Genomic DNA, 21447 nt, shown 5'->3' on the forward strand with positions numbered 1-21447 from the left:
GTGGAAAAACCTGGCAACCCTACCTGGGAAAGTTCATTTCATGTGTCAGCTTGGAGGGTATTAGTTTTGGATGAGATTAACATTTAAATTGGTGAACTGTAACTAAATAGGATGTTCTCTATAATGTAAGTGGGCCTCATCCAATCAGTTGAAGGCCTGACTAGAATTAAAAGATTGGCCTCTCCAGCAAGGGGGTTCTGTAGCAGACCTCCTTTGGATTTCATCTGTACCATGGACTCTCCTGGGTCTCCAGCCTGCTAGCCCACACTGTGAATTTGAACTTGCCAGCCTCCATAATTGGGTGAACCATTCCTTATAATAAATAAATAACATAACACAAAGACACACACACATACATAATCTCCTATTGGTTTTGTTTCTGTGGAGAACCCTAATACACTACCTTAATCCAGTGATCAAAGTTAACATCATCAGTAATAGTCACTGACATGCACATCCTGATGGGATATAGTGAGAAGGATTTATCACTTATGTGGTATCCCTGCCAAAAGTGAATATTCTGAATCTAATTGTGAGGAAACAACAGACAAACCCAAACTGAGGGACATTCTACAAAACAACTGGCCAGTGCTCTTAGAAAATGTCAGTATTGTAAAAGGCAAAAAGAATGAGACCCTATTTCTGATAAAAGAAGACTATAAAGAGAACTCTCAACTAAATGCAACGTGTGTGATCCTGGGTTGGATGGGAGAGGGACGATACCTATGAAGAACATTTTGGCAACAGTTAGGAAAATTGGAATATTGACTGTAGTTTATCTAAGCTGGGCTTTTCTTTTTTTTCTTTTTTTTTTTTTTTTTAGCTGAGCCATCCTGCTACCTATGGCTGCTCAGCTTGGGCTGGCATCGAACCGCTGTTGCTCAGAGCTCAAACTCTTGAGCGAGCTCTTAACCAACTGAGCCACTCAGCTGGCCCATGACTGTAGTTTAGATAATAGCATTGTTTCAATGTTAACTTTCCAGAATTTGACAGCTCTTCTGTAAGAACCTTGTTCTTAAGAAACACACGCTGAAGTATTTATGGGTAAAGGCGCATGATGTGTACAACCTATTTTCAAATGGTTCTCCCAAAATGCTATTCTTGCAATGTTTGTTAAGTTTTGAAATTATTTCCAAATAAGAAGTTTAAAAATTCATTGTATAATTGTTGAATGTACCCCTACCACCACAACCAGGTTAGGTGCCCTTCCTAAAAACTCCCTGTAAAAGGCTTTTATAATATCCATCATATCTCTGTAATTCAGTACTCATCTTAATCTACTGTAACTGTGTATTTGCTTTTTTTCACTGAAGCCTGAGTCTTGTAAGACAGAGACTATGCCTTTTTAACTCCATATCCCCCACCCTTCCCTCATGCCTGGCACATAGCAGACCCCCCAAACTCCATGCCATTCTTTAGCCCCTCCTAGGATCTCATTCGCCTCCTGGAACCTGATTTGGGGCTCTGTGGAGATGAGCTGTCTCTTCCTGTCCTCAGCTGCCTGCTATGCTGCAGACCTGCCACCAGAGTACCTCCCAGCTGGGCCTCAGAGACCTCTTGTTGAGCTGGAGCTGCAGACCTTTCTCTCCCTCCATTTGGCTCAGCTAAGACAGCCTTTCCAGCAGGATCTCACTGCTGGTCCAGCTTCCCAGCAAAGCTTGGCTTCTAACATTGTGTCGTCTAGTCTTTGACAGGAACTCCATCTTCCTGGAACACTGTTGTACATCCAAGCTGTCCTCAGGACAAAGACAAGGACCTCTTTTCTCATTTACATGTGTGTGAGACCCCTTAATGACTACTCCCTGCCACATCTTATTCGGGCTGAGGGCCACATGTAGCTCTTGGTTCATTTACAGAAGGAGTAGGGCACAAAACACCATGGGGAAGTGGCCACTGTCTGGGCTTCCATGGAGCCCTCAGGGCCTGGTCTTCTGCTTGGAGACCTGAAGGGCCCATCCGCCCACTCACCACTCACTATCTACTGTTTCTCCCCAAGCCTTAAGAGGATGCTCAATCAGAATGAGGCTGGGGGAAGGTTCAGCAGAGAAGGGAGGAAAAGTGTCAATGGAACCAGGGCTCAGATAATGTGGAATCGGGGAGAACCCAACTGGAGCTTCCTGTAGGCTGGATCATATCAAAGAAATATGCTTTCTGTATTTTCTTTGTGCATTTCCACCCATGAAGTTCCCTGGGGAACAGGCAAGCTAAGGCCACCATACTAAGTGGTTTGAGCAAGAGAAAGGATTGTGGTTGAGGGCTCAGGTGCTCAAGGAGGCAGGGGATCCCCCTGGGGTCACTATGGTGACGGTGACGGGAATCATAAGGGTAGAGTAAGTGGGGAGAGGTGAGAACCTAAGTCTGGCTTGAAAGCCCAGTCCCAACTTGCTGCACTGCCCCACCCCCAGCTCCCTTCAAGCTCTCTTTGCAGAATCTAAGTGTGGCCTCTGCAAGAAAGCTTGCATAGGTGACCCCCCAATATGGTCACTTCATCAGGGCTCCTAGACTCTCCATCAGGGATCAAGGGAGAGCTTTTAGACTTCCCTAATCTTTTGCAGCACAGTCAAGCCGCATAAAAATTCTGCCAATATCAAGGGACCTGTTTACAAGCAGAGCTGTTTTCTCCTAGGGGTGCTGCAGTGATGAGGTGTGTGGGGGGGTCACTGCTAAGATGAGCGTTAGTCTGTAGCCATGAGAAGTTTCTGTAGGCTGGAAGGCCTCACTTCCGAGGTGGTGAATAACTAAAATACAGAGAGTCAAAGTCTGAGGGTGAAAGTCTGAGGGGTTGATGCTTCCCACCCCCAGAAAAAGTAGGGAGATGACACTGCAGTGGTAGGAAAGCTGGCTGCTCCGTGGGGAGGGGAAGTCGCTGCAGTGATGAGGGATCGCTGCTTGGAGTGAGTGGTCATTGAAGTGATCACACAGCTGAAGATACCCTGCAGTGATGGGGAAGGTTTCTGCAGTGATGAAGGAGCACTTTGCAAAAGAAGGGAGCTGGCTTCTTGAAGCGTGGGGTGTCCAACTGTGAGAGGGCTCTGGGGTTCGCTGCAGTGATGAGGGAGGGTCACTACAGTGATGGGGAGCCTAGCCAGGCCTGGGTGGGAGGTGGTGATATTGGGGTATTTTTGGTCGCCGCAGTGCTGGGGGGCTGCAGACAGAGCTGCTCTGCTACATGTGCAGGATGCCTCACTTCCTGAACGACAGAAAGGGTGGGGTCTCGGAGGCCTCGGTCCCGCATCGATGGGGGGTTGTGCGGCGGCAGAGACGCGTTCCCTGCACTGCGGTGCCCTGTCTGGCTCCAGCTGCCAGGACTGGCGTGGAGGCGGTACCGTGCCCGAAGTGGGAGGGGGTTGGGGGAGTGGGGAGCATCTGTGCCACCGCAGCGGCAGGCGGGGCCGAGGCGGGCCAGAGGGGCGGCCTTTCAGAACGGGGGTGGGACTAGCACCCGCAGGGCCGACGCCCCTGCGCGGACTCAGAGCGGCTGCAGCGAGTCCCGAGTGGGTTCCCTGCAGGTGCCGCGACTGAGTGCAGCCCGGGGCACAGAGGCGGCACCACAAACCCTGGTCCCGTCGTGGTGCCCAGAACTCCGCAGAGGACGCGACGGTGAGGCTGGGGCTGCCCGCGGGGAGGGAACAATTCCTAGACCCAGCCAGCAGCATCCCCTGCCAGCTCGGCTTTGAGGGGCGGCGGCTGCAGCAACTGCCCCCCACTCCCAGATGAGCTCTGCCAGGGTGGGGAGAGGTGCCCTGGACGGATCTCATGGACTCCCCCCACCCCAACACTTCTCCCTCCCTTGCCTCCGAAAGACCCCCTTCCTTTCGCTTCCCTATCTCGTTCTTTCCGACCCAACCCCCTCCACTCCCGCCTGCAGCCCATCTCAGCGCCAGGGTCAGATGAGGCGCGGGAGAAAGACTGCAGCCCTTCGGCTCCCCATCCCTCTCCGCCCCTGCTGCTCCTTGCTGGGCTAGGGGCACCCAGGAGGACGCTGGCCCTTTAAACCCTTGCTCCCTACCCAGAGCATCTTCCATCTCTCCACCTGCGCCACTTCCGACAGCTGGCAGCCGCGGGGAGCCCCGGGGGGCCGGCAGGTACGGGGGTGGCGGTGAGGCCCGGGAGCGGGCGATGGAACAGCTGTGACACTCCCCCCCATTCCCCCACCCCGCGCGCCCCTAGGGGAGCTGGCAGCGGGACTGCTGGGCGCCCGGAGAGCCAGTTAATCATTAACCCTCCTCTTCCCGAGTCCCCGCACTGCCGGGAGCTGAGCACCCCCCTGGCTTCCCAGGTAACGGGAGAGGATGCAGGTGTCGCCATCCCCCCGCACCTTCCCTGCTTTCTTTCCTCCTTCCCCTCGCCACCAGTCAGCGGGGCCTGAGCCTGGGATCTGCCTTGCGCTCCCTGCAGGTCCCGTCCTCCAGCCAGAGTTAGATTCTCCCGGTGGGCTTTCCGGAGCGCGGGTGGGTTGCCCTGGGCTCACCCTGCGCACTTCTTCATCGAGCACCCTCCCCTAGGGCACCATGCCCGGCCTGTATTGTCCCTCCAGCTGGACGCCGCTGACCCTCACGGATTCTTGGGTTCGGGCCTGCGCCAACGGACCCTGCCTCAGCCTGCGGGCCCGGCTCACCTACCACAACCCGCAGCCGCAGCCAGTGGACGGTGAGGCCCGGCATGGGCGCGAGGTGGTGGGGAGTGGGTGCCGACGAGGTCCGACACCGCCTGTGCCCTCCGCCCCAGGCGTGTTTGTGTACCCGCTGGCCGAGGCCGAAGTGGTATCGGGCTTCGAAGCGGAGGCGGCCGGACGGCGCGTCTCCTTCCAGCTGCAGAGCCGGCGCCGCTCGCAGGCCGCTTGCTGCGGCGCCCTGGGTCCCGGGTTGGGGGCCTCGACGCCCCGCCGCTGCGCGCAGGGTAAGTCCAGGGCGCCCCTCTCCGCCGCTCCCACCCCCACCCCCCAAACCAGCGTCCTGCCCCTCCTCCCTCCAGCCACTTATTTTTTAAATTCATTGATTCATCCCTTTATTCAACAGTTGTGGACTGGGCACCTGACAGTGCACGCCAGGTGCTGGGGGACTGTGAACTAGGCCTGACCCAAGGTTTTCAGCCAGGGAGACAGACACAGCAGGCAGTCACACCTGTCCCCCCTTTGGAGCATTAGCTCCTGAGCCTGGGACAGGGTGTTGGTCATCTCCAAGTCCCAGCATCTCACACCACAAAGGGGCTCAGTGAGTGCTGGGTGAGGACGGAATCCCACCCCTGTGCTAGGTTTTGTGGCTCCCACTTCATTCTCTCATTTATTTATTTGTACATTCGTTTGATTCCTGCACATGGAATTTACCATCCCGGTGAGAAGAGGGACAGAATCCAGCTCTGTTGAGAGTTGGCATAAGCCCAGCAGGTAGTTAAAGGCCATAGTGAGGAATGTTCCAGAGGGGAATGGGGCCAGCATTGGACTGAAAGGAAGGGTAGGAGGTGGGGAAGTGGCAAGGAGGCAGGGAGAATCGTGTCAGCAAAGGTTCAGAAGTAAGTTGTACAGGATGATGATAATAAAAGACTTCATTTGTATAGTGATTTACATTTGACAAAGCCCAGTCATTGGTATCACCTCATTCAAATTCAAAGAGGGATGTAATGCAAGTGTTGTTCTCCTTCCCCCTTTAGTAGGTGATGAAAATAACAGCAGTGGTCTCTTAGGTGTTGGATGCTTTGCATATGTTATTTCATTTATTTCTCACTACAACCTTTGAGATATAGTTATTATGACCCCCATTTTATGGATGAAAAAACTGAGGCTCCTCAAAACACGAGAGTTACCAAAGGACAGTTAGAAGCCACAGAGCCAAGACTCAAACTGTTCTTTCTCCATTGTAACAGGCTGTCCCCAAGCCTCAGCAGGCTGGGAAGGAAGCCCTTTTCTGTCTTCTTACCTTCCTTCTTTCCTTCCATCTTTTTCTTCCCTTCATTTTTTCAGCAAGTATTTCTCAAAAGCGTGGATTAATGATTATCCACTCTTTCTTGTGGGGAAGTGAGGTAGAGTAGGGCTGTAAAGGTAGGCTGGGGCCAGACCATGTAGGGCCTTGACTGCCACTGTATACACCTGGCCATTTTTCCTTTAACAGCAGTGGTGATCTCCACGACTCCATCAGTCCCCAGTTAAACCTGTGATCTAAGTAAAACGGTGTGTGCTTGTAACGCAAATGTTGCTTTATGTCATCTAGTCAGCTTTCAAGCAGATTACTGCTTCTAGACTCCTCTTAGGGAGAAAATTCTAGAACCATTACTAGTAGGCAGTGGGGAACCCCTAACTATTCATGAACAGGGAATTTGTGAATAGGGTGGGTTCCAGGCTATGGGAGATGTCAGTCCACAAGGGAAGGTCCTTTAGAAAGATGATGCCCAAGGGCTGATTGGATAGGTGCAGACAGGAAAAGAGGAGCAGAGGAAAAGAGGATCTTGGGGTGGTATGGACATGCCCTGTTTTCCTCAGCCCTCCGTTAGCAGTGTTGTCACTGCTCCCTTTCCTGATGACAGCCAGATCCTTTTACCATCTGCCTCTCTTTCTACTGTCATTCACCTCGTGTCTCCATCCTGCATCATCAATGTTTGTCTCTCCAACCACACAAAGTCCTCCTTGCCAAAACTCCCCCGACTCAATACCTGCTGCCACTGCTATCTTCCCCCATCTCTTCTGCTTCCAGCCCCCTCTGATCCCTTATCTCACTCATCATAGGTCACCTTGTCTTGGATCTGGCCCAGGCCCGGTCCACACTGGTGCTGCCCACTGGTCTCATCGCCGCGGCCGGCACCATGACAGTGACCCTGTGCAGCAGCCAGGAGCTGCCCTCAAGGCCTGATGGGGTGCTGCGCGTGGCTCTGCCCTCCGTGCTCACCCCGCTGGCCCCGTCAGGTCCACCAGCCCCCCCCAGACCTCCGGGGCTCTGTGACGACAGGTTGGGCCTATGGTGATTCTCTTCGTCCCTCCCTCGGCTTCTCTGGGTCTAGTGCGGGTGAGGGGGCTTTGGCAGGGTTCCCAGGGGATGGGAAGGGTGGAGAAAGGCTGGGGCCAGTCAGCCAGAGGGGCTAGGGGCCTTGGTAGTGGCCCGGTGACTCTCCTCATGCTCCCTTCCAGCCCTACGAGCTGCTTCGGGGTGGGCAGCCCTGAGGAGGAAGGGTTGGCCTGGGAGGAGCCAGCTGCTCCTCCGGATGTGTTCTTAGGCCCTGCCCGCTGCCCTGCCCCATACACCTTCTCCTTCGAGATGCTGGTGACTGGGCCATGCCTGCTGGCAGGTGGGTGCCCCACCCAGTGTGAGCTGACTGGGAAATAATTCAAGGCTCGGGGTGGGAGGAACACAGGACAAAAAGAAGACAGGGACCTAAGACTTAGGAACCTCCCGTCTCACAGTAGGCGCACCCTCCATCCACTTCTACATAACACACACACCCTTAGGTTTGTCAGTGTCATTTTTTATATCCCACTCTACTCACCAATGGGAGGAGAGAGGCTTACAATGAGACCAGTCCAAGTGATGAAATGGTGTTTCCTTGTACAAAAGATGGGGAAGGATGCTAAATCAGCAACTGGTTGATATCTAACGCTTTGACCAACCAGAAACAGAGCTGGGAATCTGCCTTCCAGCCCATGAAAAGCAGGCAAATCCCCCTTGTCCATCCAACCTTATAGATAAGGCTGTGAGAACAGAGCTAAATCAGTTGTGATCCTTGCCCCACCCCACCCCACCCCACCCCCACACACACTGTTGTCTGGGAAGGTGATGTTTATGCCCTTAGTGCTGACTTGGGGTGGTGCAACCATCACGCCTCCTTGCCTCTCTGTCCCTCAGGCCTGGAGAGCCCCTCTCATGCTCTGCGGGCAGATGCCCCCCCTCATGCCAGCTCTGCAGCCACCATCTGTGTCACACTGGCAGAGGGTCACCGCTGCGACAGGGCCTTGGAGATCCTGCTGCACCCTAGTGGTGAGACACTGGGGAGCACAGTGGGCCAGCTCTGACCTGCTTCAGGACCACCTGGGCAGCATTTTTTCAAACAGATTTCTGGGCCCCGAGCCAGGTGGACCAAGTCATCTGTGAGGGTGGGCCCGGTGCTACAGGGAGGCTGGACCTGCAAGGGCTTCCCAAAACAGTGGGGCTGGGTAGTTGGGGTCCAGAGACCGGGATTTCTCTGATGGAGCTGTGTCCCCTCTTCCCCAGAGCCCCACCAGCCACACCTAATGCTGGAGGCCGGCAGCCTGAGCTCAGCCGAATATGAGGCCCGGGTGAGGGCCCGCCGGGATTTCCAGAGGCTACGGCGAAGGGACAGTGATGGGGACCGGCAGGTATAGCCACCTGGGGGCCTGAGCTGCATTTGTGTATGAGGAACAGGCGAACAGGCTCATGTTGGGATGGGTGGGGTGCCTCTGCTCCCAGTAAGACCTCTCAGTAGCTGCCACCTCCATCCCAGTGGGCTGATGAGTATTGTCACAGGAGGGCCCATGCAAGTCTCTCGGGGTGTGTCTTAGAGAATGGGGACTAAGTCTGACATAGGCAGAGGACAGCCACCTGCCTCTACTCTTGCCTTTATTCAAATGACTACAAAAAGGTGCCTCCTCTGGGTGGCTCCAGGGCTGGGTCCCACTGCCAGCCAGGTTGGAGTTGTACAAAGCCTGGCCCAGAGTGACTCTGGGGTCCCATGTTCAGGTGTGGTTCCTGCAGCGACGCTTCCATAAGGACATCCTGCTGAACCCGGTGCTGGTGCTGAGCTTCTGCCCGGACCTGAGTGCCAAGCCTGGACACCTGGGCACAGCTACCAGGGAGTTCCTTTTCCTGTTGGATGGCAGCAGTGTAGCGCACAAGGCCTGTGGGGGCACAGTGTGGGCACGACTAGGGGCTGGGTGGGACAGCAGTCTGAGGTGGGCTTCAGTGTGAGCGCACACGCATTCTCTTTCTCATACTCACACAGACATGTCTCTCTCAGATTTCAAGAGCCTCTCTCATACATAAAGTTACATTAAGTCACACCTAATCCGAAACCCAAGTACCGTATACACGTCCAGAGTCACATGCACAAATGCCTCTCACACAAACTGAGAATCTCCCTCACAGTCCCAGGTTCTCGCTCACAGAGTTTCTCCCACACAGCCTCACACATACAGGGCTTCTCCCAGGTTACTTGATCCAGACCCTCATTCTACATACAGCCTGGAGAAGTCAGGCAATCTGGTGTTCCTTCCTCTCTACCAAGGCTCGTAGGGCCTGCCTCATGCTGCCATCCCTGCTCTCCCCAGGATGCCATTGTTTTGGCTGTGAAGTCACTCCCATCCCAGACGCTCATCAACTTGGCAACGTTTGGCACAGTAGTGCAGCCCCTCTTCCCTGAGAGCCGGCTTTGCAGTGATGTGAGTGTGGTCCAGGGATTTGAAGGCCTAGTGGAGATATTGTAGCCCCGCATGGCCCAGCCTGCGCCTTTTCTCTCCAGGACACTGTGCAGCTGATCTGTGAGAACATCGAGACATTGCAGGCTGCAGGCGGTCCCCCAGATGTGCTGGCTGTGCTGGACTGGGCCATGAGGCAGCCCCAGCACAGGGCCCACCCTCGGCAGCTGTTCCTGCTCACTGCTGCATCACCCATGGCTGCCACTACCCACCAAACTCTGGAGCTCATGAGGTGGCACAGGGGAGCAGCCAGGTATGGGATGTGCAGAGACAGGAGCCTGAGATTGACCCCCACCAAGAGGCTTCTTCTGAACGTCACGGCTGCTTCCCTTCCTTCATCAGGTGCTTCTCCTTTGGGCTAGGGCCTGCCTGCCACCAGCTGCTCCAGGGTTTGTCTGCCCTCAGCCGGGGCCAAGCCTACTTCCTGAGGCCTGGGGAGAGGCTGCAGCCCATGGTGAGCTTGAGCCTGGGGCCTGTTTTCCGCCCCTGGAAGCCCTTCTCCCAAGTTACACGGAGTCTGAGACAGAACCCAATCAGGTCGCGGGGCTTCCTAGCACCCAGACCAAGACTTCTCCCCCATTTCGATCCCTACTCTCCCTTGAGATGCCAAAGGGGAGGAGCTGCTGCTGCTGCTGCTGCTGTGGGGTGCTTCAGGAGCCTAAAGATGGGGGGGCACAGCCTCTGAACCCCCCTCCCCCAAATATTATTCTCAGTTGTGTCCTGGTACTGAGTCATATCTTTGATAAATTTTGCCTCATCCATGTGGCACAGCTCAGGCTAGGAGACAGACCAAGCCCAGTCCCCTTGCTTGTTCCTACCCCCACTCCTCCTGACCCAGCCTGACCCTGCTCCCCTCAGTCAGAGGCTGGGAAGATGGCATCAGGGGAAGGGCAGCCTTCCCACTCTGTGAGCTGTGTGGCACCTCTTTCTCTCCCATGGCCTCTCTCTGACCATTCCTCACAGCTGGTGCAGGCTCTGCGGAAGGCACTGGAGCCCGCTTTGAGTGACATCTCTGTGGACTGGTTTGTGCCTGATGCCGTGGAGGCACTGCTGACCCCCCGGGAGATCCCAGCACTCTACCCTGGGGACCAGCTGCTCAGTTACTGCTCACTCTTCAGGGTGGATGGCTTCCGGCCCTGCCCCGCTGGGGTAGGCCTGGGCTGGGGTTTGGGAGGTGGGCCTGGAGTAACTGAAGCCCCTGAAGTTCTTCCAAACCCTTCTTCCATTTTCTGTGCCAAACTCTCCTACTACCCCCTGCTCTCCTCAGAGATCACACTGAGCCACCCAGGGTGCCTGCAGCCTGCCCCATCATGAGGTCTTTTACTGAGTTGTTCTGTAAAGTGTATTGCCCTTGGCTTTTACCAAAGGTCACTAAAGCACAAAGACACCGAAAACAGCTCCAGCATTTGCTATGAGATTTTGTCAAAACTTGCTCATTATTTCACACAGTGCCCTTCAGAAAGCATCACTCAATTATTTCCTGGAACATTCAGGGACAGAGGGAGCACAGGTTAGATGAAATCTTAGATCCCAATTCTGCCACATACTAGCCATTTGATTCTGGGCAAGTCACTTAACTTCTCTGAGCCCATTTCCGCGTACTGATTTTTTTTCATAAGGTTGTTGTAATTAGAGGTCATAATATACATGCTCCTGGTAGGATACTTGACACATAGTAGGAGTCTGAGAAATGACAGTTGTTTTTATTATGAAAAGTGTTCTTTCTCTAGAGCAGCGGTTCTCAACCTGTGGGTCGCAACCCCTTTGGGGGTCGAACGACCCTTTCACAGGGGTTGCCAGGTACTCGTATGTGGGCGTATCTGCATGTGGGCCTGGAGACGGATAGAGGAGTGGTGTCTCGGTTCCTAAGACTATTGAAAATATGTGTTTTCCGATGGTCTTAGGTGACCCCTGTGAAAGGTTGAGAACCGCTGCTCTAGAGGAACTAAGCATGCTTCCTCCTTTTTGATCATGAGCGCTCTCTCTCTATAATGGACTGTTTGCCTTTTTGCCTGGTTGCCAGGAAGCTCAGGGCCAAACCTGAAGCTCAGCTGCACTATTAACCCTGTGGTTAGCACGAATTCTTCCTCTTTACTTAGTACTGGGCTTTCATTTCTGGTTTATTAACTTTATTGCCTCTTGCAGTTAGCCATCTTAAATCCTGTTTGGAAAGAGGTAGCATATAACTACAGTCAATTTTTCCCCCCAATGACTATGCCTCTCTAGGGCCAAGAGCCTGGCTGGCAGAGCTTGGGTGGCTCTGTGTTTCCATCCCCAGAGGAGGTGCCATCTGCCACCAGCCCTGACACTGAGCCCACTGCCACCTCAGAGCCACTGGGAACAGGCACTGTGTTGGGAGAGCTGTTCAGCCCATGGGCTGCAGGGAACTCGGAGCGGAGTAAGTGTTGGGTGTATGTGTTTGTCTGTGCTGGAGGAGGAATGGGCAGTGGGAGAAGTCAGGCCTGGGGTCCATTCTCCTGCCTCCATCAGGTACTGATGCTCTGACAGACCCAGTCACAGACCCTGGACCCAACCCCTCTGACACAGCGATATGGCGCCGCATCTTCCAGTCCTCATACATCCGGGAGCAGTATGTGCTCACCCACTGCTCTGCCAGCCCTGAGCCAGGCCCAGGCTCCACAGGCAGCAGTGAGTCCCCTGGCTCCCAGGGCCCTGGCTCCCCGGAGGGCAGTGCTCCCCTGGATCCCCCTTCTCAGCAAGGCTGCCGAAGCCTGGCCTGGGGAGAACCTGCAGGCTCCCGCTCCTGCCCCCTGCCTCCACCCCCACTGGCTCCAGTCAAGGTGAGATGCAGTCCACGTCCGTTCACCATATATCCAGCAGACATTTGTTGACCATCTGCTGTAAGCCACACATTGTGCAGTGGTTACTATTAAATCTAGCTGAAGAGCTAGATGGATAAATTTATAATGAAGATACCATCCAACTAGAGTGATGAGCCCAGGGACATGGTGTTATGGGGGCTCAGAGTCCAAGTGACTAACCCTGTCTGAGGGAGTCGGGAAAGCAAGAGCCATATCCGGAAGAATAAGTAGAAGTGAGCCAGGCAAAGGGGGCAGACTACATGAACAAGAACAGAGACAGGCAACAGCCTTAAGTGAGAGATAGGGTATGGAGTGAGATCACTCTAGGAAGGGGGCCAGCGCCCTGAGGAGCCTGGCCTTTCTTCTAAGGCTGGTGAGCAGCCATTCAGGGTTTCAGACAAAGGGTCATGTGACCAGTGTGTGTGTATGTATGATGGCCAGGAGCTCTATATTCCTTAACCAGTGGACCCCACTTCTCTCATGCAGCCTGGGGCCTTAAGTGCTGAGGTGCTGGGCCGTCAACGCAGAGCAGCTCTGGCTGGCCGAAGTCTCTCATCACCCCCAGGCCAGGTGAACCCAGTTCATAGCCATCCCCGGCACCCCTCTCTGGGCGCAGCACCAGATGGGTCAGGCCCTGAGCCAGGGCAGCAGCTGGGACCAGGTCTGGATGACTCCGGTAAGGGTTGGATAGGGAGCTGGATTCTGACCCCAAGGAGGCCTTAGGGAAGTAGAGCCCAGGGCACCACACTTCCCCTGTCCTTGCCATTGTCTCCTCAGGAAACCTGCTCTCTCCAGCCCCCATGGACTGGGACATGTTGATGGAACCACCCTTCTTGTTCACGGCTGTGCCCCCCAATAGGGAATCAGGGCCCCCTGCAATGCCACTACCTCCCCAGGCTCCACGCTGCCATGTGGTGATCCGGGCCCTTTGTGGGGAGCAGCCTGTGTGCTGGGAGGTGGGTGTTGGGCTAGAGACACTATGGGGGTCTGGGAATGATGGGTCACTGCCTTCATCACCCCCTGAAAGAGAAGGTGCTTGGGACCAAGCACTCCATCGGCTGACAGCAGCTTCCGTGGTTCGGGACAATGAGCAGCTGGCTTTCCGAGGAGGGGCTGAGACCATGACTGACTGGGGTGAGTTGCTGGTGGGCCCATGAAGCCTGAATGGGGCAGAGTGGCAGAGGTATGGGTGTGTTTGATCACTCTATACCTCACCTTGCTCACAATTTGAGGTGGCTCACCCACATTGACAATAAAAAAAAATTAAGCAGGGCAATGGGGAAAAAAGGATAATAAAATGAAAGGGGTAATGAGGTTTTATTAAAGATGCACACCATGAGGTTATGTGCCTTTGCAAACATGGGACCCAAAATTGGCAAGCTTCTTAGCAGCCAACAGAGGAAAATGCGATCTTGTAATGAGGCACAATGCCCATAACATTAAAAAAATGTCATTCAGGAAGACTTAAAATCATAGTTAAAATTTCAGTTCGTCAGTTGCACTAGCCACACTTCAAGTGCTTAACAGTCACATGTGACTAGTGGCTACTATATGGGATCATGCAGATCTATAGAACATTTCTGTCATCACAGAAAGTTTTATTGGCAGTGCTGAAATGAGTGGATAGAAAAGGCACCAGTCAATGCTTCCTTCATGGTGTCCAGGATGTTGAATTTCTGGGTGGCCAGGGGTCCTAGCCTTGCTATGAGTTGACAGTTTCTGCCTAACCACTTCTTGTCAAAGTTGGGGAGTCTGAGCTTGTCCTGACCGTGAGAAATAACTCCACTCTGTTCAAAAATGGACAGAGGGAGAAGCTATGGGGAGCACTGAGATTTTTTTCTATGAAGCCCTCTATAGAGGGTGGATGATGGGAGTGCACCCCCTCCTGTTCAGCATACTGCTTCATGGGTTTACAGGCCATGCCCGGAGGTCCTGGCTCCGAGCCCTTCAGACAAGCAAGGTCAGCTCTGCCCCCTCCTGCTTCACCTGCCCTGTAGCTGTGGACGCTACCACAAGGGAGGTCCTGCCCTCAGCCCTGCAGGTGCGGAGCTCAGGTAGGATCCCTCCCTAGTGACCTCTCAGGTGCTAGTCCTCACCTCACTGGCCACCCTCTCATACAAACCTCAGCCATCTTCTGTGCCCCTGCAGAGCCAGCCGAGCCTCCAGGTACCCCTCCTGCCTCTCAGGGCCATCTAGTTGCAACTCCTCTGCCCACAGTTGTCCACTCTGAAGGTAACACTCAAATTTGGGGAAGTGGTAAGGAACAACTGGGCTTAGGAACCACCACTGGCACTGATTAGCTCCATTGCAGGACTTCAGGGAGGCTCCCTGGCAGGTGGCTGGGACCCAGACCAAAATGGCAACTGCAAGTCTGCTTTGTGGAACCCTGCAGCCCCCACCAGAGGTCATCATCATCTGCCCCCCAAGCCTTCCTCTAGGCTTAGCCTGGGCCTTCGGAAGGCCAGAGGCCCAGACAGCCGTAGACTCTGCAGCCCTAACACGGGCCAGATCAGTGACCACAACAGTGAAGGGAGCGACCACGACTACTTGCCCTTGGTGAGGACTCGGGAGGTGGAGGGTGACGTTGCCAGGCCCAGGGCGCTGTCTCAGCTCACTTCTCCCCCCACCTCCTCTCTCCTCAGGTGCGGTTGCAGGAGGCGCCTGGCTCCTTCCGCCTGGACGCACCCTTCTGTACAGCTGTGAGCATACCACAGGAGCGCCTGTGCCGTGCCTCACCCTTTGCTGTGCACCGTGCCAGCCTCAGCCCCACTTCGGCCTCATCTCCCTGGGCCCTTCTGGGCCCTGGTGTTGGCCAGGGTGACAGTGCCACAGCTTCCTGCAGCCCGACCCCCAGCTCAAGCTCTGAGGGCCCAGGCCAGGTGGACAGTGGGCGGGGCTCAGACACTGAGGCCTCGGAGGGGGCAGAAGGGCCAGTTGGTGCCGACCTGCGGGGCCGGACCTGGGCCACAGCAGTGGCCCTCGCGTGGCTGGAGCACCGCTGTGCCGCTGCCTTTGGCGAATGGGAACTGGCAGCAGCTAAGGCCGACTGTTGGCTGCAGGCACAGCACTTGCCTGACGGTCTTGACCTGGCTGCCCTCAAGGCTGCAGCCCGGGGTCTCTTCCTGCTGCTGCGCCACTGGGATCAGAACCTGCAGCTACACCTGTTGTGTTACAGCCCTGCAAACATGTGAGGGTTGCCCACTGCTCGGGCTGGCGCCCCCCCCAACACACTCAAGTCACTGCCACCCAGGGCGGGCTTCTCGGTGCTGGGAAGGGGTAGGTTGGTGAGAGCCTACCCCTCACTGCTTCTCATCCCCTTCCCAGAATCCTCTTGCCCCCACAGAAAGTGCCTGCGTGTGCTCTCTCCTGCTCCTCCCACCCCCCTGCCTGTTCCCCTCTGAGCTCTATGCAGTGCAGTGGAAAGGGAGAGAGCCACAGTCCCCAAATCCTATGCAATAAAGTGCCTCTTAGGACTGCCTGAATAAGTTCTTTATCTGCTGTGTACATGCCCCTCACAGCTTGGTCCAGGCACCTCCATGAAAGCTGCACAGAAATGGACTTGGTAAAGTTTATTAGGGAGGGCACAGAGTCCATCTGCATCAGGGTCCTGAAAATGGGGTAGAGGTAGATCTCAGTGGGCTTTCTTGCTGTGCTGGATGGTCTTGGGGAAAGGCTGGGGGCCCAACCACAGCTGCAACAGAATGACAGCATGGCACACGTGCAGGGCAGCAGAGCTGCAGGACGTAGATGGGTATGTGTTCCAGGAGAGCTCAATGAGCCCCAGCACCAGCAACCTGCAGATGAGAAATAAGCTCCAGGTTTTGTCGTTCCTGGGCCCCAGCCCTTCAGCTCACCCCCAGCCCCTCCATGGTCACAGCCTTGGGATGAGGAGCTCCCTAGCCCTTCCCTCTCCCCCACCCCCCAGGGTGTCCCAGCCAGTACCTGAGCAGGTGTGTGAGCCAACGTGCAGGCGTGGCCCACAGGAGGTAGGGCAGCGTGTGGAAATACCAGACGTAGAACTGGTAGTGGAGAGAACGGCTGAAGCAGATACCAATGAAGTTGGAGGTGAAGAGGGTAGAAACTATCTGTATGCAGTGGTCAAGGCCAAGGGCAGGAGCAGAAGGGGCAGGAGATGGGGCTGGAGGTGTGGGCGGGCAGAGAGGTTCCAAAGCAGAGGGGCAAAAGGTTTTGGGTCAGACAGCCCCCTGACTCTGCTATTCCTAGACGCATGCCTTTGGGCAAGTTTCTTAACCTCTCTGGACCTGCTCCTCAATCTAACGTGGAGACAGTAATTAATCTAGGGCTGTAAGGCCTAGTGAGTCCGTCACTTACTAGCTGGGTGACCTTGGTAAATTACTTAATCTCTTAAAGCCCTAAGTTTGCCATCTGAAAATGAGGATAATAAAAATACCTGCCTACATCAGGGTCTCTTATAAGCTGTAAATGTTAGAATGTGTGTAAATCTCTTAGCACAGCACTAGGCAGAGGGTGAGCACACATAATGATCATTCAGTAATATTTAGAATTAAGAATAAAATATGCTTAAATATGTAAATGCTCAGCGCAGTGTTTGGTACAGAGTAGAAGCTCTATGAATGGGCCCTGTAACTATTACTGGTGCCTCTTTTTCCCTCCCCAGGCCTCCAGCCATCCAGGGCTACTTGACCAGGGGCCCCATCTGCACCTGGAGAGGGCAAGACTTACCTTCCCGTGATTTAAAGGATATGATTGGGTGTGAGGGGCTGGGGTGGAACCTTCCTTTTGGAGGGATCCTTCAGCAGTGACAGGATACCTTCCCCTGTCCTGGGGAGAAGCCATTCAGACATTTATCAAACCCCCATCATGGGCCAAGCTCTAAACGTACCCCCATGAGCTCAAAATCTCCCCCAAGCAGCCCCTAAAGCCCAGGCCCTTCGCTCCTTCTTTCCCCAACTCTGCCCAAGGCACTGCTCCCTTCTCACCTGTGCCACCTGCAGAGAACAAAGAGCAAGAGCAGGGTGAGATGGGTGGCCAACAGTGCCAGGTGGAAGGCACGATGCAGGAAGAGGGCCTCAGGGAGGAAGCGCCAGTTCACCGTCCAGCGGAAGAGAAACTGGCGGCCAAGGTCAAAGGAGCGGGATACATAACCGACTGGGTTCTCCAGCAGGAAGGGCAGCCCCAGCACTACCTGAGGATGGGCGTGATATCAGCAGAGCTGCCCAGGCTCACCCCCAGCCTCATGCTAATCACTGAGAGGAATGGGAACAGGGTGTAGGTCTCAGAAGTTCCCTAATTCTCATTAGGAATAGCAAGAAAGCCACCCCTCCAAACCCTCCAGACCAGAGACTGGGGCCAAAGAAGCTGAGGAGGCAGGTAATGACAGTGTTTTAAGTTTGGATTCACCGAGTCATAAATGGGCAGAGCTAGAAATGCCCTAAGAGACCATTTAGTTAAACACCCTTATTTTATGGCTAAAGAAACCAAAGCCCAGAGGTAGTGGCTGCCCAGTCCACTGCCCTGTCTCTTGGCTTTCAGGAAGTCTCAAGGCTGGAAGAGGCCAGAGTGGCCTCCCTTCATTAAAAAGGGGAAGGGGTGGGGCAGGAGTACCTGTAGGACAGCACAGATGCCCAGCTTGGGGAGGGCCCCACGGAGGCCAAATTGTGTGAGGAGAAGGAATAGTAACCCAGGGGCAAAGAGAAGCACGTTCATCTTCACAGAGACTGCCAGGCTAGGGGAGGTAGAAGAGAGGGTGGAGATCAGCTCCAGGGCCAGGTGCCCACCCCAAGATGCACCCCCCCATCACAACAACTCCTCCCCTCCCTGACCAGCAAGCTCCGGGATGGGGCCCACACTCAGAACTGCAGGAGGGAGGGTAAGGTAGCCTGGCAAGAGGCTGGGGGTAGGAAGCAGACACCGAGTCTCTATGACCAGACTGAATGAGCAAATAAACGGGGTGGGGGTGGGAGTGGGGTGTGCCAAAAAAATGTATACACGTGACTTGTATTCACCTTTTGTTATTGGTATATATTGAGTATTACAATTTTAATACAGTTTTTTCCTTTCTTAAAATGTGTGTACTTTTTGGGGGGCACCCTTTGTATACTAAGTATTAAGGTTGTTCAATGACCAACTCCAACAACAGATGCTGTCTGGAAGGAAGAGAGGATGGGAAGAGTCGGTGTGTGTGTTGGGGGTTGGGGTGGAGATCTTCTACAGATCGGACTACCTAATGGGGCCCTAACTGACCCACATTGTCTGGCCACTCCCTTACTCCCTCTGCTGCAGAAAATTGGGGAGAAAGTGATGGAAATACAAAAACAAAGGGGACCAAAAGGGAGGGATGTTGACCTGAAACAGCAGCAGCCCCAGCCCCAGCGCTGGGCCAGCAGAAGGTTGATACTAAGGAAGAGCAACGCCATGGCCACTGGGTCATTGAAGAGTCGCAGCACAAAGATGGAGTGGACACGGTAAGAGGCGCAGCACATGAAGAAAAAGACGAAGGGAGGTACCTGAGAGGTGGGCACAGTGGGGAAGAAGGTCAGTTCACCAACCCTGGGCCATCCCCACTCCCCAGCCCTCCCAGTTTGGGGACTCTGGTCCTGGTAGTGTGGACTTACCTTGCAGGTCTGATGATAGATCAAAAAGACAAGCAGCAAGGTGGTCAGATAGAGCACAGCAAAGATGTGCTGGGCCATGCGAATGTCAGTGCCCTGGCCAGTGGCATAGTATAGGCCCATAAAGATATACACAAAGCCAGCTGGGTACCTGGAAGAGGGGAGGAAATGTGCATCTGGGTCAGACTAGCCAGCCTGGTCAGCACCTCACATCCTCACTGGACCTACTATCCCCACTTACACAAGAGGTCCAGTGTCACCCTGCAGTTGGGTATAGTCATAGGTGCCATTGATGACACCCTCCACCTCAGCCATGTAGGCCTTCCAGTCAATCTCTGTATCTGGAAAAGGATGGGACAGTGTGGTTACTTCCAGGTCCAGAACTTGTCTGCCCCTTACAACTCCAGCTGATCAAAGCACAGAGTTCCAGCTCATTCTCAGGATTTCTATCACAATCCCTTATCTAACTGCCTACCTGACATTCTTTGGGTGAACCCAGGCATCTCAAACTCAACATATCTGTAATTGAACTCATAATCTCCTACTCTAAATCTGCTCCCCTTTTGAAATTCCATGAACGGCACCATCAACCTCCCAGCTGCCCAGGTCACAAACCTGGGTAACATCTTTGATACTTACTTCTCTCTCATTTCCAACCCCCAGTCACCATGTCCTGCCTATTCTTCATCCTATATATCTCTACTGTCTCATCCATAATCAAACTTGGGCCTAACATAATCTCTAGCCTCAATGATGCAAATAATTAGGCTCCCAGCTTCCACTTTCACCTCACCACAATATATTTGCCACACTGCAACCAGAGGGCTCTTCCTATAATAGAAATCATATCATGTTTCTCTGCTTAAAACCCTTCAATGATTCCCCAAGGTGCTTAAGATAAAAACCAAACTCTATTATTCCCATTTTTAGAAGAGGAACCTATGAATTATTGAAATTAAGATCAGCGAGCTAAGAAGGGTAGAGTTGAAATTAGAATTCATGGGGTCCCAAATTCTTAATCACCATGCTAACTATCTCCTTAATGCAGCTTACAGACTCCTTCATGATCTGGTCTCAACTTATGCCATCTCATTTCTCAGTACTACCCTTGCTTGTGTTCTACAATATGTTTCAGCTCTAAAAAATTTGTTTCTCCGAAGAACCACTTTCCCTTTTAACTGGTTTTTTATACAGGATCCTTTTCTGCCTACAGCACTCCTCCCCTTTTCTCTCTTCCTCAACAGGCCAGTTCTTACCTTCCATAGGGGACTCTAGGAAGCTTTCCCCGACTCCTCAAGTCTGGCTTAAGTGTCCTGCTGTGTCCTTTATATCACTCTGTCTTACTACTGTTATGATGAATATGATGCCTTATAATTTTCTGCTAACTTATCTTTGTCCAGGCTCACACGCCCAAGTATGAAATGTGCTTGTCTTTCACCACTGTACCCCTGCTACCTAACATAGTTAGACATATAATAGGCACTAAATAAATGTGTTGAATTTGTGATCTTTAGCAAGAAAGCCCAGTGTTTTCAGCCTGGAAAAAAGCCGCCAATAATGCCAAACAGACTCAAGTAGTCACAAAATGCCATCTTTGAGAATACTTTCAAGTCCCCAAAACTGAATAGATGAGAAAATTGAGACCCAGCAGGGGAAGTGATATGTCCAAAGCAACAGAAACAAGCAGCAGCAGCAGTACATTAACTCGGACTCAGGTCTTTTGACTTCCAGGTTGGTTTACTTTCTTATTTCTTAGCCTGGCAGGTTGTACGTTCTGGGCAGAAGGCCTATCTCTAGCGTCGTCCCTTCCGTCATAGGGATCACGATGGGGTTTCGGTTTTCTGTGGAGCAGGCTTGGGACTTGGGTAAAAGATATGAGTCTGCAAATGATGACTGAGTGGATCTGGGGTGGATTTGGCTCCGAATCTAAGTCACGGTTTAGGTGGGGGATTCTGGTTCACCTCCCTCCCTCCCTCCCTTTCCCTCCCCTCCCCCTCGGCGCACTCACATGCCACCCTGTGAATGACCCAGAAGGTGATGCCCACCTCCGCCAGGCAGAGGCAGGCGGCCACCAGCAGCGTGTAGCGCGGCTCCAGCAGCAGTAGGCGCCGCTCTTGCCAGACGCGCCGTAGCCATTGCTCGCAGAGTCCCGCCGCCCGGGCAGCGGGTCCCCCCCGGCCGCGTTTCCGCGTGCCCGCCGCCATTTTGACGGTGCGCCGCTTGTGTGGGCCCGCCACCCTGGAAGCCCGACACTTTGGAACTTAAGTTCCGCTCCGCGCGCTGCGTGTCCTAACGAACTGAGCGCTGACCCGAGTTGCCAGAGTCCTGATTTACCCCACTAAAATTTACTTCTACATCGGTCTCCCCTGATGGACTGCACGCCCCGTACGAGCAGGAATGATCTTACTCCTCAGTATATACTTAGCCCTGGACACATAGGAGCTAAGGTGGATGGAACCTTTGCCCAGAAAAACCACCTTTCTGCCCGTCCCTTTTCCCCGCTCAGCATAGCACTTCGCCTGTGTTGGGAATATCTCTGTTCATGTCAGTCTTTCCTGGAGGGCAAAACCTTTGCGTCCTTCCTGCCACTCCTCAGAGCCTTCCGGGTGCACGAAGC

General features: G+C 53.8%; 2 protein-coding genes across 17 annotated transcripts; one reads left to right on the forward strand and one right to left on the reverse strand.

Moving 5' to 3' along the window:
* The first annotated feature begins 3415 nt into the window (after positions 1-3415).
* Positions 3416-15541, forward strand: VWA5B2 (von Willebrand factor A domain containing 5B2). Of its 14 annotated transcripts, none has more exons than XM_019668541.1 (22): positions 3416-3600; positions 3804-4085; positions 4171-4279; positions 4506-4650; positions 4729-4899; positions 6719-6950; positions 7118-7275; positions 7830-7961; positions 8196-8320; positions 8682-8837; positions 9269-9379; positions 9460-9668; positions 9758-9869; positions 10379-10564; positions 11642-11813; positions 11906-12216; positions 12724-12913; positions 13015-13371; positions 14154-14291; positions 14386-14469; positions 14549-14793; positions 14880-15446. In XM_019668541.1, exons 4-22 carry the CDS (start codon positions 4512-4514, stop codon positions 15426-15428), a joined length of 3777 nt encoding a protein of 1258 aa, XP_019524086.1. In that variant the 5' UTR covers positions 3416-3600; positions 3804-4085; positions 4171-4279; positions 4506-4511; the 3' UTR covers positions 15429-15446. The 14 variants fall into 14 exon arrangements, with proteins under 14 accessions (XP_019524086.1, XP_019524063.1, XP_019524111.1 ...); XM_019668576.1 differs by having other exon boundaries at positions 3446-3600; positions 4014-4085; XM_019668518.1 differs by lacking the exon at positions 4171-4279.
* Positions 15528-21136, reverse strand: ALG3 (ALG3 alpha-1,3- mannosyltransferase). 3 transcript variants are annotated; one of them, XM_019668740.1, is made up of 9 exons: positions 20839-21136; positions 19072-19171; positions 18834-18981; positions 18565-18725; positions 17824-17944; positions 17199-17404; positions 16964-17040; positions 16180-16324; positions 15710-16031 (listed from the first exon to the last, which is right to left on the reverse strand). In XM_019668740.1, the coding sequence occupies exons 1-9, from the start codon at positions 21032-21034 to the stop codon at positions 15869-15871; spliced, it is 1317 nt and encodes a 438-aa protein (XP_019524285.1). In that variant the 5' UTR covers positions 21035-21136; the 3' UTR covers positions 15710-15868. The 3 variants fall into 3 exon arrangements, with proteins under 3 accessions (XP_019524278.1, XP_019524285.1, XP_019524294.1); XM_019668749.1 differs by having other exon boundaries at positions 20876-21059; XM_019668733.1 differs by having other exon boundaries at positions 15528-16322; positions 20876-21053.
* Positions 21137-21447: the final 311 nt, after the last annotated feature.

This window comes from Hipposideros armiger, unplaced genomic scaffold, assembly GCF_001890085.2.
Source record: "Hipposideros armiger isolate ML-2016 unplaced genomic scaffold, ASM189008v1 scaffold_14, whole genome shotgun sequence".
Classification (NCBI taxonomy): Eukaryota; Metazoa; Chordata; class Mammalia; order Chiroptera; family Hipposideridae; genus Hipposideros; species Hipposideros armiger.

What these genes read in the sequence shown, in the direction of transcription:
- ALG3 (XM_019668733.1), bottom strand. Translation starts at nt 20,966, where the DNA reads ATGGCTACGGCGCGTCTGGCAAGAGCGGCGCCTACTGCTGCTGGAGCC. An exon ending in GGTGACACTGGACCTCTTGT is followed by an intron (nt 18,982 to 19,071) that starts GTAAGTGGGGAT and finishes CCCCTCTTCCAG; the next exon opens with GTACCCAGCTGGCTTTGTGT. An exon ending in GCATCTGTGCTGTCCTACAG is followed by an intron (nt 17,405 to 17,823) that starts GTACTCCTGCCC and finishes GCCCATCCTCAG; the next exon opens with GTAGTGCTGGGGCTGCCCTT.
- VWA5B2 (XM_019668541.1), top strand. Translation starts at nt 4,512, where the DNA reads ATGCCCGGCCTGTATTGTCCCTCCAGCTGGACGCCGCTGACCCTCACG. An exon ending in GCCCCGCCGCTGCGCGCAGG is followed by an intron (nt 4,900 to 6,718) that starts GTAAGTCCAGGG and finishes CACTCATCATAG; the next exon opens with GTCACCTTGTCTTGGATCTG. An exon ending in GCAGCAGTGTAGCGCACAAG is followed by an intron (nt 8,838 to 9,268) that starts GCCTGTGGGGGC and finishes TGCTCTCCCCAG; the next exon opens with GATGCCATTGTTTTGGCTGT.